The 18,750-nt window shown below is 36.9% G+C and overlaps 1 protein-coding gene across 1 annotated transcript in view; it reads left to right on the forward strand.

The window, feature by feature from the left end:
* Positions 1-17,567, forward strand: part of LOC132543415 (E3 ubiquitin-protein ligase RNF123-like) — a 35,603-nt gene extending 18,036 nt beyond the window's left edge. Inside the window, exons 24-37 of the mRNA XM_060206917.1 lie at positions 553-660; positions 1,028-1,205; positions 1,726-1,800; positions 2,150-2,237; positions 2,424-2,511; positions 3,940-4,030; positions 4,477-4,616; positions 6,433-6,621; positions 11,007-11,082; positions 11,860-11,944; positions 12,579-12,715; positions 13,293-13,384; positions 14,301-14,386; positions 15,305-17,567. Of these exons, the coding sequence (XP_060062900.1) occupies positions 553-660; positions 1,028-1,205; positions 1,726-1,800; positions 2,150-2,237; positions 2,424-2,511; positions 3,940-4,030; positions 4,477-4,616; positions 6,433-6,621; positions 11,007-11,082; positions 11,860-11,944; positions 12,579-12,715; positions 13,293-13,384; positions 14,301-14,386; positions 15,305-15,431 (1,560 nt within the window). The 3' untranslated portion in view covers positions 15,432-17,567. The remainder of the gene's footprint in view (positions 1-552; positions 661-1,027; positions 1,206-1,725; positions 1,801-2,149; positions 2,238-2,423; positions 2,512-3,939; positions 4,031-4,476; positions 4,617-6,432; positions 6,622-11,006; positions 11,083-11,859; positions 11,945-12,578; positions 12,716-13,292; positions 13,385-14,300; positions 14,387-15,304) is intronic.
* Positions 17,568-18,750: the final 1,183 nt, after the last annotated feature.

Here is an 18,750-nt window from a genome sequence, read left to right on the forward strand (position 1 = left end):
GTTGGTGAAGCTCTAAATCAGGTACACACAACACTTTCATGACACTGTGATAGAGATTGTATGACAAAATCAAGAAGACACATGTTGTGAATTGCCCTTTGTTTATTTTTGATACTTCAGTCTTTCAAATCCCATGCTATTTCATTTTTTTTGCCACCTTTGCTCAGGAGAAGCAGAGAAATCAATAACGTTTTGTTTTGATGTCTCTCTATGCTGGAATTAACATAGTATGCTTCAAGAAGCCTGTTCATTTATACAGACAACTGGTTTGTTTGTATTTTAAATTTACATTTCAGGCAAAAAACTGCAAATATTAATACAGGCCCTGAGAGGCTTTGTGAAAGCTCGTAAGGAAGCAAATCAAGATCAGCATGTTTGCCTTTTGTTAGCGAATAATCTTAGTCCAACCAGTCAGACCGATAAGAGAAAACAACACTTGTCTCACAAGTCTCTGCCAATTTACTGTTACAATTAATGTGAGTTTATAAGCAAAAAAACAAGTAATTTTAATGATAATGCAGTGATTATGTAAAAGTGAAAACTTGTTTAAAGCTTTTGGAGGTGAAGGCCGAGCTTGAGCGGGCTAGAGGTGTATTCTTGGAGAGAGTTCTTGAACAAGGGAGACAAATTGGATGGGTTATTGCTGTTATATACTCAAAGGTATGTCAGGTATTGAATCATTATCACATTGATAAAGTGATGGAATCTGTGTTAGGATTCATGCTCCTCAATCACATCAGTATGTGGACTAGAGTTTGGCTGTATAATCTAGGTTTTCTTTGAGGTGTTTAACGAGATTGTAAATTAGGTTTTATACTTGTACATTAATTTTCTAAGAGGGGGTCGGGGTTCTATTTTTGATTTCAGGATTATTCTTTTTTCATGAATTTATATGTCCACAAACTGCCTAAGATATCGTAATAAGATTTATCAAGTGTGCACAAAAAAGATATTTTTGAAAAACCATGAAAATCAATCTCCACAAAAATGTGTGATTTTACAGTATTATGTATCTTTTTCTCTCTAGAATAAACAAGCTGACGTAGCATGGCTGTTTGGTGTGGTGTTACGTACTATATCTCGGGCGTCCGAGTTCCACCTTCTATTTCAGTACACACCCGAGTTCTACATAGAGACTGCCATCAACATCTACAATTGTCTGAAAAACTTCTTCCATCCCACTAGTCCTTTTGACTTACTACCCAGTAAGTATGTTCAGTTCCCAGGTATTCCATCCCACTAGTCCTTTTGACTTACTACCCAGTAAGTATCTTCAGTTCCCAGGTATTCTGATTCTGAATTAATTTCGGGTATAGATGTTTTATATTCCCTTTAGGTATTAGATAATATTAAGTCAATATGTTACATTAAGAAATTATCCGCAAAGTGAAACATGCAAAAATGAAGATTTGATTTAAACAAATTGTTGACAATTTTTGTCGATGGAGGCTGTGACTTCATCCAATACCCAAATCTTAAGTTGTTATACAGAAATTGAATAAGATTTCATAATAAAACATCTGACAGGTTTTACTTAATATATAGATGATTTAGTGGTACTTGTATCAGGGTTGTAGTGAGAGATTTCCATCTGTCTACAAGATGTCATTAAAGTACATTTTGTGTTTTACAATTAAGTGTGTTTGTTCTTCCTATACTAAAATTATTGAGTAAAAAACACAATTTTGTATTATTTATGACATGGATTGCTTTTGTCTTTTACAGATCACTTGGATCTCACAAGAAAATATGCTTTATTTCTCACCAGACACTTTGCAGATTCCAGAATTGTCAACACAGGTGAGTATTGTAAAAGGAGTGGGTTGGTGTGGATATATTGTTACATGTGGACTCTGTCGATTATCACCACGAAGACCCGGGCTGGAGTCCTCATCGGGGCTCTTGATAGGAATGTGTATTTTCCTTGTTTCACTGTCACATTTTAAAGACAAGTGTTGAGTTGACAGAGTGTTTAGAAACAAAACTGACTGAGTTCATAAGTAAATCACAGCTCAACAAAGGTTAAAACTTGTGATATGGTTTTCTAACTCAAAAAAAGAATGTCCAGTTTGGTTCTCTGATGGTAAAACATTGTTTATGATTATTGAAGTGAACACAGTGACACTTTTCTGACTATAATCTGTTATAGATGTACGTGACAACGTTGTACAGGCATTGGCCTGTTTCATCTGCTACCCTCAGTCCCTCAAAGTCCTGGAAGAACTACCAGAAGAAAGGTTTGTATATTATGTCTGTTACAGTCTACACTCAAATCCTCCCGAGGAACTTCCTGAAGAAAGGTTAGGTTATGTCATTTCTAAGGCTTATAAACACGATCTAAATGGTGTTTAAGTGTGACCAGATGATGTCTTTGATACCTGTAAATTAAAACACGTTAACATAAGTTGTTTTTATTTCTGCAGCAAAGACAACATGATTAAGTCCTTGATCATGCCATATGAGAACAGATCGTGGGCTCAAACAAACTGGATCCTGGTTAGAATCTGGAAGGTAGATATTAAATAATACTTTTAAGTATAAATAATTTGTTATTTCAATGTCATGGAGAAGAAATACAGTGAATTCATTTGAAGACATTTTAAGATAATCAAATGCATATTTTGATGCTATTGAAGGCTAAGTTGATGGGACATTATTTGTCATCACTATCACTTTTAAGCTACTCCAACTTTAACTCCTTTTCAAGAAGTGCTTTGTGGGTTTTGAGCAGATGTGATGTATATTAGAAGTTGTGTATTGTTGTGTTACAGGGCTGTGTATTGTTGTGTTACAGGGCTGTGTATTGTTGTGTTACAGGGCTGTGGGTTTTTGTGATGTATTTTGGAAGTTGTGTATTGTTGTGTTACAGGGCTGTGGGTTTTTGTGATGTGTTACAGGACTGTGGGTTTTTGTGATGTGTTACAGGACTGTGGGTTTTTGTGATGTACTATGGAAGTTGTGTATTGTTGTGTTACAGGGCTGTGGGTTTTTGTGATGTATTATGGAAGTTGTGTATTGTTGTGTTACAGGGCTGTGGGTTTTTGTGATGTGTTACAGGGCTGTGGGGTTTTGTGATGTATTTTGGAAGTTGTGTATTGTTGTGTTACATGGCTGTGTATTGTTGTGTTACAGGGCTGTGGTTTTTTGTGATGTATTTCAGAAGTTGTGTATTGTTGTGTTACAGGGCTGTGTATTGTTGTGTTACAGGGCTGTGGGTTTTTGTGATGTATTTTGGAAGTTGTGTATTGTTGTGTTACAGGGCTGTGGGTTTTTGTGATGTATTTTGGAAGTTGTGTATTGTTGTGTTACAGGGCTGTGGGTTTTTGTGATGTATATCAGAAGTTGTGTATTGTTGTGTTACAGGGCTGTGGGTTTTTGTGATGTATTTTGGAAGTTGTGTATTGTTGTGTTACAGGGCTGTGTATTGTTGTGTTACAGGGCTGTGGGTTTTTGTGATGTATATCAGAAGTTGTGTATTGTTGTGTTACAGGGCTGTGGGTTTTTGTGATGTATATCAGAAGTTGTGTATTGTTGTGTTACAGGGCTGTGTATTGTTGTGTTATTATGAAAGTTGTGTAGTTGGCTGTGGGTTTTTGTGTTATGCTGTGGGTATTATGAAAGTTGTGTATTGTTGTGTTACAGTTGTGTATTGTTGTGTTACAGGGCTGTGGGTTTTTGTGATGTATTTTGGAAGTTGTGTATTGTTGTGTTACAGGGCTGTGTATTGTTGTGTTACAGGGCTGTGGGTTTTTGTGATGTATTATGAAAGTTGTGTATTGTTGTGTTACAGGGCTGTGTATTGTTGTGTTACAGGGCTGTGGGTTTTTGTGATGTACTATGGAAGTTGTGTATTGTTGTGTTACAGGGCTGTGTATTGTTGTGTTACAGGGCTGTGGTTTTTTGTGATATATTTTGGAAGTTGTGTATGTTGTGTTACAGGGCTGTGGGTTTGGATTCCGTTACACACACCTACCACACCTTGTTCCATCCAGAGTCCAGCCAACAGAGTTTGGATTTGCCAGTTTACAGAGTAAGTCACTATAGTACATGTTTTAAAGTACTTCCAATCCTGGAGAAATCGAAACAACGCTAATAGTGATACTTATACTGGACATGAATATGACATGTACTAGAGAAACAGTGAACATTAGAATTTTAACATCTGCTGTTCACTATTTTGTGAGGGCATTATGATAGACCTGAGAGTTTAGTTGAGTTTTATAGATAATGATACCACTTCACTTATTTGATAATGATAACAACGGATAAAAATTCTTCTTTAATGAGATTTGAGTTTCTCCACATTTGTGAGATTTCCTTGTTCTTCGCCAAAGTTTCGTAAATTAATACACAATATTTATTCTGTGTATATACAGCTTGCTCACTAGTTTAAGTCTTTTGAAACATAATATTTTTACATATTAAGTTCAATTCCAAGTCATGTAAATGGTACTGTGTTGCTGTTCATTTACATAGAGCCATGCCCATCCAAGGTTTTCCAAGATCTGTTCCGCACCATTTTACTTAGAGACAAGGAGGCTGCCATTCGCTTTGTGGACACACTGCTTAACCAGCTGAACTGGTCATTCTCAGAGTTCATAGGGCTGATGCAGGAGGTGAGTTTACAGGACTGATGGGGGAGGTGAGTTTATTGGAGTGATGTGGGAGGTGTGTGTGTTGGACTGATGGGGGAGGTGAGTTTATTTGACTGATGGGGAGGTAAGTTTATTGGACTGATGGGGGAGGTGAGTTTATTGGACTGATGGGGGAGATGAGTTTATTGGGCTGATGGGGGAGGTGAGTTTATTGGACTGATGGGGGAGATGAGTTTATTGGGCTGATAGGGGAGGTTAGTTTATTGGACTGATGTGGGTGGTGAGTTTATTGGACTGATAGGGGAGGTTAGTTTATTGGACTGATAGGGGAGATGAGTTTATTGGACTGATGGGGGTGGTGAGTTTATTGGACTGATAGGGGAGGTTAGTTTATTGGACTGATGGGAGAGGTGAGTTAATTGGACTGATGGGGGAGATGAGTTTATTGGGCTGATGGGGGAGATGAGTTTATTGGGCTGATGGGGGTGGTGAGTTTATTGGGCTGATAGGGGAGGTAAGTTTATTGGAGTGAAGGGGGAGGTAAGTTAATTAGCCTGATAGGGGAGGTGAGTTTATTGAACTGATTGGGGTGGTGAGTTCATTGGACTGATGTGGGTGGTGAGTTTATTGGATTGATGGGGGAGGTGAGTTTATTGTACTGATGGGAGAGGTGAGTTTATTGGATTGATGTGGGTGGTGAGTTTATTGGACTGATGGGGGAGATGAGTTTATTGGGCTGATAGGGGAGGTGAGTTTATTGGGCTGATGGGGGTGGTGAGTTTATTGGACTGATGGGGGAGATGAGTTTATTGGGCTGATAGGGGAGGTGAGTTTATTGGGCTGATGGGGGTGGTGAGTTTATTGGACTGATGTGAGTGGTGAGTTTATTGGACTGATGGGGGAGGTGAGTTTATTGGATTGATGGGGGAGGTGAGTTTATTGGATTGATGGGGGAGGTGAGTTTATTGGGCCGATGTGGGTGGTGAGTTTATTGGACTGATGTGGGTGGTGAGTTTATTGGATTGATGGGGGAGGTGAGTTTATTGGGCTGATGTGGGTGGTGAGTTTATTGGACTGATGTGGGTGGTGAGTTTATTGGATTGATGGGGGAGGTGAGTTTATTGGGCTGATGTGGGTGGTGAGTTTATTGGATTGATGGGGGAGGTGAGTTTATTGGATTGATGGGGGAGGTGAGTTTATTGGATTGATGTGGGTGGTGAGTTTATTGGATTGATGGGGGAGGTGAGTTTATTGGATTGATGGGGGAGGTGAGTTTATTGGATTGATGTGGGTGGTGAGTTTATTGGATTGATGGGGGAGGTGAGTTTATTGGATTGATGGGGGAGGTGAGTTTATTGGGCCGATGTGGGTGGTGAGTTTATTGGACTGATGTGGGTGGTGAGTTTATTGGATTGATGGGGGAGGTGAGTTTATTGGGCTGATGTGGGTGGTGAGTTTATTGGACTGATGTGGGTGGTGAGTTTATTGGATTGATGGGGGAGGTGAGTTTATTGGGCTGATGTGGGTGGTGAGTTTATTGGACTGATGTGGGTGGTGAGTTTATTGGATTGATGGGGGAGGTGAGTATATTGGGCTGATGTGGGTGGTGAGTTTATTGGGCTGATGTGGGTGGTGAGTTTATTGGACTGATGTGGGTGGTGAGTTTATTGGATTGATGGGGGAGGTGAGTTTATTGGGCTGATGGGGGTGATGAGTTTATTGGAGTGATGGGAGAGGTGAGTTTATTGGACTGATTGGGGTGGTGAGTTTATTGGGCTGATGTGTAACTATCAGAATAGTAAGTGAAGATCCAACACTTATGTCTTTCATTTCACAGATACAACAGCGAGTAGCACGAACAGACTTTCGTATCCTAGAAAGTCGACAGCTGAAGATTTGTGCTACTTGTTTTGAGATAGCAGTCTATCTGCTTAGGGTGCTTGAGATGGTTGTAAATGTGACCCCAGAGATTTTCCTGGACTCTTCAGAAACCTCTTCAGACCTTCTTCTGGGACGTGTGTTTCAGGTTTGTGAATTGTTAAATGAATTATATTGTTCTATTACCATTGGAACGACAAGAAAACTTAAAAAACAGGTCGACATAACATCTTAATTGGTCCTGTAACTCATCTCTAACAATGATGTCAGTATAATGTACAGACAGTATAATGTACAGACACAGACAGTATAATGTACAGACAGTATAATGTACAGACACAGTATAATGTACAGACAGTATAATGTACAGACACAGACAGTATAATGTACAGACACAGACAGTATAATGTACAAGCACAGTATAATGTACAGACACAGACAGTATAATGTACAGACAGTATAATGTACAAACACAGACAGTATAATGTACAGACACAGACAGTATAATGTACAGACAGTATAATGTACAGACAGTATAATGTACAAACACAGTATAATGTACAGACACAGACAGTATAATGTACAGACACAGTATAATGTACAAACACAGTATAATGTACAAACACAGTATAATGTACAGACAGTATATTGTACAGACACAGTATAATGTACAGACACAGACAGTATAATGTACAGACAGTATAATGTACAAACACAGACAGTATAATGTACAGACACAGACAGTATAATGTACATCACAGACAGTATAATGTACAGACAGTATAATGTACAGACAGTATAATGTACAGACACAGTATAATGTACAGACAGTATAATGTACAGACAGTATAATGTACAGACACAGACAGTATAATGAACAGACACAGACAGTATAATGTACAGACACAGTATAATATACAGACAGTATAATGTACAGACACAGACAGTATAATGTACAGACACAGTATAATGTACAGACACAGACAGTATAATGTACAGACACAGTATAATGTACAAACACAGACAGTATAATGTACAGACACAGTATAATGTACAAACACCGACAGTATAATGTACAGACAGTATATTGTACAGACACAGACAGTATATTGTACAGACACAGTATAATGTACAGACAGTATAATGTACAGACACAGACAGTATATTGTATAGACACAGTATAATGTACAGACAGTATAATGTACAAACACAGACAGTATATTGTACAGACACAGACAGTATATTGTACAGACACAGTATAATGTACAGACAGTATAATGTACAAACACAGACAGTATAATGTACATCACAGACAGTATAATGTACAGACAGTATAATGTACAGACACAGTATAATGTACAAACACAGACAGTATAATGTACAAACACAGACAGTATAATGTACAGACACAGTATAATGTACAAACACAGGCAGTATATTGTACAGACACAGACAGTATAATGTACAGACAGTATAATGTACAGACACAGTATAATGTACAGACAGTATAATGTACAGACACAGACAGTATATTGTACAGACACAGTATAATGTACAGACAGTATAATGTACAGACACAGACAGTATATTGTACAGACACAGTATAATGTACAGACAGTATAATGTACAGACACAGACAGTATATTGTACAGACACAGTATAATGTACAGACAGTATAATGTACAAACACAGACAGTATACTGTACAGACACAGACAGTATAATGTACAGACACAGACAGTATAATGTACAAGCACAGTATAATGTACAGACACAGACAGTATAATGTACAGACAGTATAATGTACAAACACAGACAGTATAATGTACAGACACAGACAGTATAATGTACATCACAGACAGTATAATGTACAGACAGTATAATGTACAGACAGTATAATATACAGACACAGTATAATGTACAGACAGTATAATGTACAGACACAGACAGTATAATGAACAGACACAGACAGTATAATGTACAGACACAGTATAATGTACAGACAGTATAATGTACAGACACAGACAGTATAATGTACATCACAGACAGTATAATGTACAGACAGTATAATGTACAAACACAGACAGTATAATGTACAGACACAGACAGTATAATGTACATCACAGACAGTATAATGTACAGACAGTATAATGTACAGACACAGTATAATGTACAGACAGTATAATGTACAGACACAGACAGTATAATGAACAGACACAGACAGTATAATGTACAGACACAGTATAATATACAGACAGTATAATGTACAGACACAGACAGTATAATGTACAGACACAGTATAATGTACAGACACAGACAGTATAATGTACAGACACAGTATAATGTACAAACACAGACAGTATATTGTACAGACACAGACAGTATATTGTACAGACACAGTATAATGTACAGACAGTATAATGTACAGACACAGACAGTATAATGTACAGACACAGTATAATGTACAAACACAGACAGTATATTGTACGGACACAGTATAATGTACAGACAGTATAATGTACAGACACAGACAGTATAATGTACAGACGGTATAATGTACAAACACAGACAGTATAATGTACAGACACAGTATAATGTACAGACACAGTATAATGTACAAACACAGACAGTATATTGTACAGACACAGTATAATGTACAAACACAGACAGTATAATGTACAGACACAGTATAATGTACAGACACAGTATAATGTACAGACACAGTATAATGTACAAACACAGACAGTATATTGTACAGACACAGTATAATGTACAAACACAGACAGTATAATGTACAAACACAGACAGTATAATGTACAGACACAGTATAATGTACAAACACAGACATTATAATGTACAAACACAGACAGTATAATGTACAGACACAGTATAATGTACAAACACAGACAGTATATTGTACAGACACAGATAGTATAATGTACAGACAGTATAATGTACAAACACAGACAGTATAATGTACAGACAGTATAATGTACAAACACAGACAGTATAATGTACAGACAGTATAATGTACAAACACAGACAGTATAATGTACAGACACAGACAGTATAATGTACAGACAGTATAATGTACAAACACAGACAGTATAATGTACAGACAGTATAATGTACAAACACAGAGAGTATAATGTACAGACACAGACAGTATAATGTACAGACAGTATAATGTACAGACAGTATAATGTACAGACACAGTATAATGTACAGACACAGTATAATGTACAAACACTGACAGTATAATGTACAGACACAGACAGTATAATGTACAGACACAGTATAATGTACAAACACTGACAGCATAATGTACAAACACAGTATAATGTACAAACACAGACACCATAGCCCTGGGGTCCCACATTTCCAAAAGTTTGCTATGGTTTATATAGAAAATTTAATTTTTGAGCAAAATTGGTTTAATTTCAAATGGAAATATTTCAAACTGGGTTAGAATTATGAGCGAAAGATGACGGCTTGATGGTATGCCCATATTGACCCTTGCTGATCCTCAGGGCTGATGGCAGGACCAAAAGGGGTCTAATTGACTCAGATTTCAAAAATCTATTTCTCAACACCCAGATATGGTAGCATCAAATTCTCTTATGGATAGAAGTGTCTTCAAAAGCTTTACCAAAATTGTGAATTTCTTGACCCTAGGGTCTTACATTTCCCCGTGGGGAGAGAGTACCCAAGTTTATTTTGTTTAATTTTCATTGGAGGGAGTTCTACTCTGCCTTACATACAGCAGCTGTTTCTTCTTGGTTTGATAATTTAATAAAAAAAAACTACCTCTTGGTCTGGCTCAGACACCTCTAAAATGACCAAAAATTAAGGCACTCATACATAAACTTCAATGGTGCAAAGACATATCTAGCAGGGTTTGATTGGCACTATTGGACATGTTAATAATCATGCAGAAAAGTCACGAAATGGTGTTTGTCTGTCTATAGACTTTATTGTAATATGTCCGTCTATAGACTTTATTGTAATATGTCCGTCTATAGACTTTATTGTAATATGTCCGTCTATAGACTTTATTGTAATATGTCCGTCTATAGACTTTATTGTAATATGTCCGTCTATAGACTTTATTGTAATATGTCTGTCTATAGACTTTATTGTAATATGTCCGTCTATAGACTTTATTGTAATATGTCCGTCTATAGACTTTATTGTAATATGTATGTCTGTAGACTTCATTGTAATATGAAGCAAATGCACCTCTCTATTCAGATCCTAACTTTATAATTCCCTTATTTTTTATTTTCCTCAAAGGACAAAAATCACTACGGTGCATTTTAATATAATATTTGGCTCTATTGTATCTAATTGTCAATCTGTATCAAAAGGTGCTAATTATTTGTGTCTTTTGTGCAATCTTCAAAAAAACAATTTCAAAGTTTCTTGTCATAACCTAACTGTTCCACGAGATCATTGATATGTACTGTATAAACTTTGTTGTAGTATGGTGTATCATGTCAGATCTATAATGATATAGTCCCACTTTCTTCGTCAGGTGCTATGTCAAGTTTTAAACCGAGTGACAACAAGAGATGGAATGTTTGACACAGTGGTATCCATGTACATTCAAGGTAAGTGACACTGATACACTAACCGCAGTTACTGATACACTAACCACAGTTACTGATACACTAACCGCAGTTACTGATACACTAACCACAGTTACACTGATACACTAACCGCAGTTACTGATACACTAACCGCAGTTACTGATACACTAACCACAGTTACACTGATACACTAACCGCAGTTACTGATACACTAACCACAGTTACACTGATACACTAACCACAGTTACACTGATACACTAACCACAGTTACACTGATACACTAACCACAGTTACACTGATACGCTAACCACAGTTACACTGATACACTAACTGCAGTTACTGATACACTAACCACAGTTACACTGATACACTAACTGCAGTTACTGATACACTAACCACAGTTACACTGATACACTAACCACAGTTACAATAACCACAGTTACTGATACGCTAACCACAGTTACACTAACCACAGATACACTGATAATCTAACCACAGTTTCTGATACACTAACCATAGTTACACTAATACACAAACCACACCAAGCCATTGTGGTTGAAGGTAAGATTTGGGGAAAAGATCTAGAAATGAGCATATCAAGTGTTTTACTCAGAGTGGGGGAAATTCCACATAACTCAAAACAGTTTGAATTATAAAAAGAACAAAATTTAACTTAAAAATCTACACAAATTTTGTATTGTTATGGTTTTGCTAATAAGATCAGCATGATTATGATGCTCAGTTAAATGGAAAATTCTGGAGAAGTCAGTTGGTAGGTACTGTGTTGTACTGTTTCAGGTCTGGAGAGTGTTTCTCATTTCCCCATTCTGGCAGCTACGATAGGAATACTGGACCAGCTTGTGATCAAGTCAGGCAAGGAGAAGTATGTACAGCAAACATATACCATGGCTATGTGGTCCGTTCCTCGGCCAATTAAAGTCCCAGGATGCTGGCTTCTTTTTGTTCTGTCGTGTCCAATTTATTTTATAGGTCAACTTTTTAAACTTAGATTACACTTTGTTTTTAACAGCATTTCAGTCAGAAAGGCAAACATTTCAGTGAGAGAGGCAAACATTTCAGTGAGCGAAATATTTCAGTCAGGGAAACATTTCAGGGAGGGAAATATTTTAGTGAGGAAAATATTTCAGCGAGGGAAATATTTCAGTGAGGGAAACATTTCAGTGAGGAAAATATTTCAGCGAGGGAAATATTTAAGTGAGGGAAACATTTTAGGGAGGGAAACATTTCAGGGAGGGAAACATTTAAGTGAGGGAAATATTTCAGTGAGGGAAACATTTCAGGGAGGGAAATATTTCAGTGAGGGAAATATTTCAGTGAGGGAAAGATTTCAGGGAGGGAAATATTTCAGTGAGAGATGGAATCATTACAGTGAGAGAGGGAAATATATATATAAGAACTGTCTTTATAGAATTCTAATGGAACATTTGGAAAGAATGAAATGTTTACAATATCTATGTGTATAACCTTTTGTCCTAATGTTTACTGTTTATCTATAGGATGCGTGCCACAAAGAGCCTGTTGACAGATGCAGGGTTCCAAATGTCAGCCCTAGAATTCTTATTAGGACCTCCTGATCAACCCCAAACAACTGATGTAGCCACTGACAAACACAAGTTTTTCTCCCTTCAGAAATGTAAGAATGATTTCATTATGTCAGGTTTCAGATAGAAAATTGATTATCCCAGGGGAGATTTATTTCTACCAAGTAGTAAGTAAGTAAGAAGTGAAAGTAAACTTAATGTTGTCACCAGGAATTTTATACAAATGACATGTTTATTGTCAGATCATTGTGGACTACACAATGTTAATTTTACAAAAAACCAAACAATAAAGAAAAACATTACAAAAAGAGAAAGTGGGAGGGGCTAAGGTGGGTGAGCTAAGTAAGACCAATAGATGATATTTAGTACATCAGCTAATCAAAGACAAGTATACAGGGGTATACTTATGTAAAGGTCTGTCACATAAACCTTGGTGACTTCAGTTAATTGGTATTCATCATGAACTATTAAACTAACCAGGTATAGTACACTACTGATACAGGTACATTCACCTGCTGTATATATACAGTACACCTGAATTACATGTACAACTGTATAGATATTGTGTCTAATGAGCCAGAACCTGCCTGTTGATAAGTTTCTTTATATACTTGTAATATTGCTCTTGTATAAATGCATAAATATATGAATGAATTGAAAATGTGACAGATGAGGAGGTGAGTGAAGAGGAGATGAATATGGTTCGTGATTTCCTGGCTCATGTCAAACATCACCAAGACACAATCTCCAGTAAAGAGGAGGTAACTATACCTGACTACTGTTTACTGGAAATTTCTCTGCAATTCATTTTTTCTCTTACTTCACCATTTTAAAGTATAGAGGAAAATAAGAAAAAAAACTGGGCAAAAATCAGATATTTATTCTGAATCATGATAATAAATGTTTATTTTAGGGGGATTTTGATGAAAACAATTTTTTTTAATACAAGGCAAAATTAAAAGAAAAAAATACATATTTAGAGTAACTCCTTCAGACTACCCTGATGGCTATGAGACTAAATCTCAGCTAGCTGTAGAATGTAGGTGATAGCATGGTACAGTATGAGACTAAATCTCAGCTAGCTGTAGAATGTAGGTGATAGCATGGTACAGTATGAGACTAAACCTCAGCTAGCTGTAGAATGTAGGTGATAGCATGGTACAGTATGAGACTAAACCTCAGCTAGCTGTAGAATGTAGGTGATAGCATGGTACAGTATGAGACTAAATCTCAGCTAGCTGTAGAATGTAGGTGATAGCATAGTACAGTATGAGACTAAACCTCAGCTAGCTGTAGAATGTAGGTGATAGCATGGTACAGTATGAGACTAAATCTCAGCTAGCTGTAGAATGTAGGTGATAGCATGGTACATTATGAGACTAAATCTCAGCTAGCTGTAGAATGTAGGTGATAGCATGGTACAGTATGAGACTAAACCTCAGCTAGCTGTAGAAGATAGGTTATAGAATGGTACAGTATGAGACTAAATCTCAGCTAGCTGTAGAATGTAGGTGATAGAATGGTACCCTTTTGATGGTCACATCTTTGTTACAATTGTTAATTAGTTTCAAGTAACAAAAACTAATTGACAGGTGATTAAGGATTCTGTATTATATACCTGGTGTTATTTTCCTGTTATTATTTATGATTCTGTATGTAGCTTTGTATAATTTACAGGTAATTAAGGAGGATGAACTCTGTACTATATGCTATGCCTTCCCGCTGTCTGCCAAATTTTCACCGTGTGGACATTTATCTTGCAGGTTTGTTACACATTTTTTTTTTAAGAGAGTGCATTTAATAGAATCTCACCATCACCAGGTGGTGGGCTATTGAAATTAGTCTACGTCCGTGGTTTATCATCCCTTTATTCGTCCTTAAACAATTCTTGTTATTTCCGTCAGGGAGTGATCTTTGACTTTTATCATGAAAGTTTGTAATAGCTATTGCTTGAGAAAGATTGGATGGATCTTTCTATCATCTATATAACTAGGAGCAAAAACAGGACAGAAGAGAAAAGATCCAACTTTAAAGAAACAGCTAAAAGATCTAGGATCTCTTGTGAAAAATTCCAACATTCCTCTACCGTTAATGACAAGTGTATATTGATACTATGATTGGACCTTCTGTCGTTATGTAATCATGGCTTTTACTTGTAATAGGTAATATTCTGAAATTTTCACTTTTATATATATTAACTGGTTTATAAAGAAAAGAACACAAATCTTCTGTCAGAACTGGTCCAGATTTTGACCCTATCTCCAGTAATGTAGTGTCATCACCTGTGATAATGATTCCAACCATTTAACCGTAAGACCCATAGAGACATGCAGCAGAACTTGTGTAAACCATTTGAACAATTAATGAGAATTATTAATGCTTTATTAATCTGTATGTTCTTTTCATCTTTTAACTTACATACAGATTTTTATCAAATGACATTTGAAATATCTTTACAAATCAGAGGATTTTTAAATGGATAATTTTCAATGAGAGTAATTGTTTAATCTGTGTAAATTATCTGTTTGAAGTCATTTCCCTATTCATTGTTATCTTAATTGGACAAAATTACAGATATCTTCACAATCCACAGAGCATTATGTATACAGAATTTATAGCAGAAACCATGTACATTTTACAGTTGAGAACTTGTTAAAATGTGAGTTATCTCCCTTCACCAGGAACTGTATCAGCTATCAGATGATGAGGAAGAAAGAGTGTTTTTTCTGTAAGGTGGTTATTACCGAAGTGTGTGACTTAGACGGGAAAGTCATCATACAAAACATGTCCACGGGTAGCAATCACTGACCACAACAGTGTGTGACTTAGACGGGAAGGTCATCATACAAAACACGTCCACAGGTAGCAATCACTGACCACAACAGTGTGTGACTTAGACAGGAAGGTCATCATACACAACACGTCCACAGGTAGCAATCACTGACCACAACAGTGTGTGACTTAGATGGGAAGGTCATCATACACAACACAACCACAGGTAGCAATCACTGACCACAACATTTTGTGACTTAGACGGGAAGGTCATCATACACAACACAACCACAGGTAGCAATCACTGACCACAACATTTTGTGACTTAGACGGGAAGGTCATCATACACAACACAACCACAGGTAGCAATCACTGACCACAACAGTGTGTGAACATGGCTGCTGAAAAAAATCTCTCACCACAACAGTTTGTGACCAAGGAAATTAATTATGATCAACAAATTGTCCAAATGTTTATGTTGGGGCATTGGTGATCAGTGTGTTCAAAGCCAAAGGGATTAATGACCAACCACAGGAAATGCTTGTGATCTGGAGTTTACAGTCATTGAGAACACAGTGGAGGGCCTAAAGACTGACAACTCCTAATGCTTGTAATCTGGAGTTTACAGTCATTGAGAAGACAGTTGAGGACTTAATGACTGACCACTCATAGCGGTTGTGATATTGAGTTGATGGTTAGTATGTTAGAAACACAGGTAAAAATCAACGAAAACCTCATGCTATTTTTCACATGCATTGTACCAAGACTTGTAAAGATACTCTAGTTTATAACAGAGTTAGAGACCTCTCCCACTACTTGTGTCAATCTGGAACAAGTAGTCCTCTAATCTACAGAGTTTAAAGATATCATCATATCTTTCACTTATATGTGGAAACACTGCCGTTTATTATCAACTGCTTATAAATACATTAATGGTTGTTATTTAGAGAAATTTTATATTTGAATAGAATGACAGATTGTGTATTGTTTTTAGGTGAACAGTAAAATCTCAATGTTCTCAAGACATTTTGATTTTTTTTATCCTCTGTCTCTGTCTGACATAACAAAAACACATCTTCTCCTGAAAGAGGTGTTTATGGGGAAGTACAGAAGAAGATATTTATCTGGTGTCATCAAATAAATTTTACCTTATATATCTTTAGTTTTTCTAAAACGGTAAAACATTATTGTTGAATGATGAAATCTTTTATTTGATCATTTTATTCCTGGAAATCAAGTGCTGAAGAGGGGATGAAAACCATGCTAATAACATGGTTATTTTCTTTGCTGTTATATAATGCCTACCTTAACCACCATGGTTAGCATGTGATGTCAGGAAAATACTGGCTACAATATACTGCTCAACCAGAGAGAATTTCTGAGCTCATCTGGTTGAGCAGAAGCCTAGGTATGTCAGGTGTTCAAACCATAGTCATGGCATTTCAATTAATAATGACCTCTGTTACATGTCCCACTACTCAAGGTCTGGTTCACAGGTGCTCTCATATTTCATTATTGCTGTTTACTCTTTAAAAACCTGTTATATATATGTGTGTGTAAACAAATGGTTTTACTATATTTATCTCTCATCTCTGTGTGACCTGTGAAACTTTACAGCCAACTGTCACCAGTATTCTGTGTGTTACCTGTGAAAATTTACAGTTAACTGTCACAAATATTCTGTGTGTTATCCGTCAGGTTTAAGTCAACTTTCACCAGTATTCTGTGTGTTACCTGTCAGGTTTAAGTCAACTGTCACCAGTATTCTGTGTGTTACCTGTCAGGTTTAAGTCAACTGTCACCAGTATTCTGTGTGTTACCTGTCAGGTTTAAGTCAACTGTCACCAGTATTCTGTGTGTTACCTGTCAGGTTTAAGTCAACTGTCACCAGTATTCTGTGTGTTACCTGTCAGATTTAACAGTCAACTGTCACCAGTATTCTGTGTGTTACCTGTCAGATTTAACAGTCAACTGTCACCAGTATTCTGTGTGTTACCTGTCAGATTTAACAGTCAACTGTCACCAGTATTCTGTGTGTTACCTGTCAGGTTTTACAGTCAACTGTCACCAGTATTCTGTGTGTTACCTGTCAGGTTTAAGTCAACTGTCACCAGTATTCTGTGTGTTACCTGTCAGGTTTAAGTCAACTGTCACCAGTATTCTGTGTGTTACCTGTCAGGTTAAGTCAACTTTCACCAGTATTCTGTGTGTTACCTGTCAGGTTTTACAGTCAACTGTCACCAGTATTCTGTGTGTGTGTTAACAGTCAACTGTCACCAGTATTCTGTGTGTTACCTGTCAGGTTTTACAGTCAACTGTCACCAGTATTCTGTGTGTGTGTTACCTGTCACCAGTATTCTGTGTGTTACCTGTCAAATTTTAACAGTCAACTACAGTCAACTGTCACCAGTATTCTGTGTGTTACCTGTCAGGTTTTACAGTCAACTGTCACCAGTATTCTGTGTGTTACCTGTCAGATTTAACAGTCAACTGTCACCAGTATTCTGTGTGTTACCTGTCAGGTTTTACAGTCAACTGTCACCAGTATTCTGTGTGTTACCTGTCAGATTTAACAGTCAACTGTCACCAGTATTCTTTAAAATTTAACAGTCAACTGTCACCAGTATTCTGTGTGTTACCTGTCAGGTTTTACAGTCAACTGTCACCAGTATTCTGTGTGTTACCTGTCAGGTTTTACAGTCAACTGTCACCAGTATTCTGTGTGTTACCTGTCAGATTTAACAGTCAACTGTCACCAGTATTCTGTGTGTAGGTTTTCAGTCAACTGTCACCAGTATTCTGTGTGTTACCTGTCAGATTTAACAGTCAATTGTCACCAGTATTCTGTGTGTTGCCTATCAGGTTTTACAGTCAACTTTCACCAGTATTCTGTGTGTTACCTGTCAGGTTTAAGTCAACTTTCACCAGTATTCTGTGTGTTACCTGTCAGGTTAAGTCAACTTTCACCAGTATTCTGTGTGATACCTGTCAGGTTTTACAGTCAACTGTCACCAGTATTCTGTGTGTTACCTGTCAGGTTTAAGTCAACTTTCACCAGTATTCTGTGTGTTACCTGTCAGGTTAAGTCAACTTTCACCAGTATTCTGTGTGATACCTGTCAGGTTTTACAGTCAACTTCCACCAGTATTCTGTGTGTTACCTGTCAGGTTTAAGTCAACTTCCACCAGTATTCTGTATGTTACCTGTTAGATTTTTACAAGTCCCTTCTTTACTAGATGATAGATTTGACTTCCACACAGCCTTCTAATGTTTGAAGGAATGTTGTCTTATTGTTAAGGATTGATAACTGTAATATTAGGACTAATAAAGTTATTGTCGACGAGAAATCAAGTGG

Source organism: Ylistrum balloti, unplaced genomic scaffold, assembly GCF_031769215.1.
Source record: "Ylistrum balloti isolate Yb309-2 unplaced genomic scaffold, AGI_CSIRO_Ybal_v1 Utg369756, whole genome shotgun sequence".
NCBI lineage: Eukaryota > Metazoa > Mollusca > Bivalvia > Pectinida > Pectinidae > Ylistrum > Ylistrum balloti.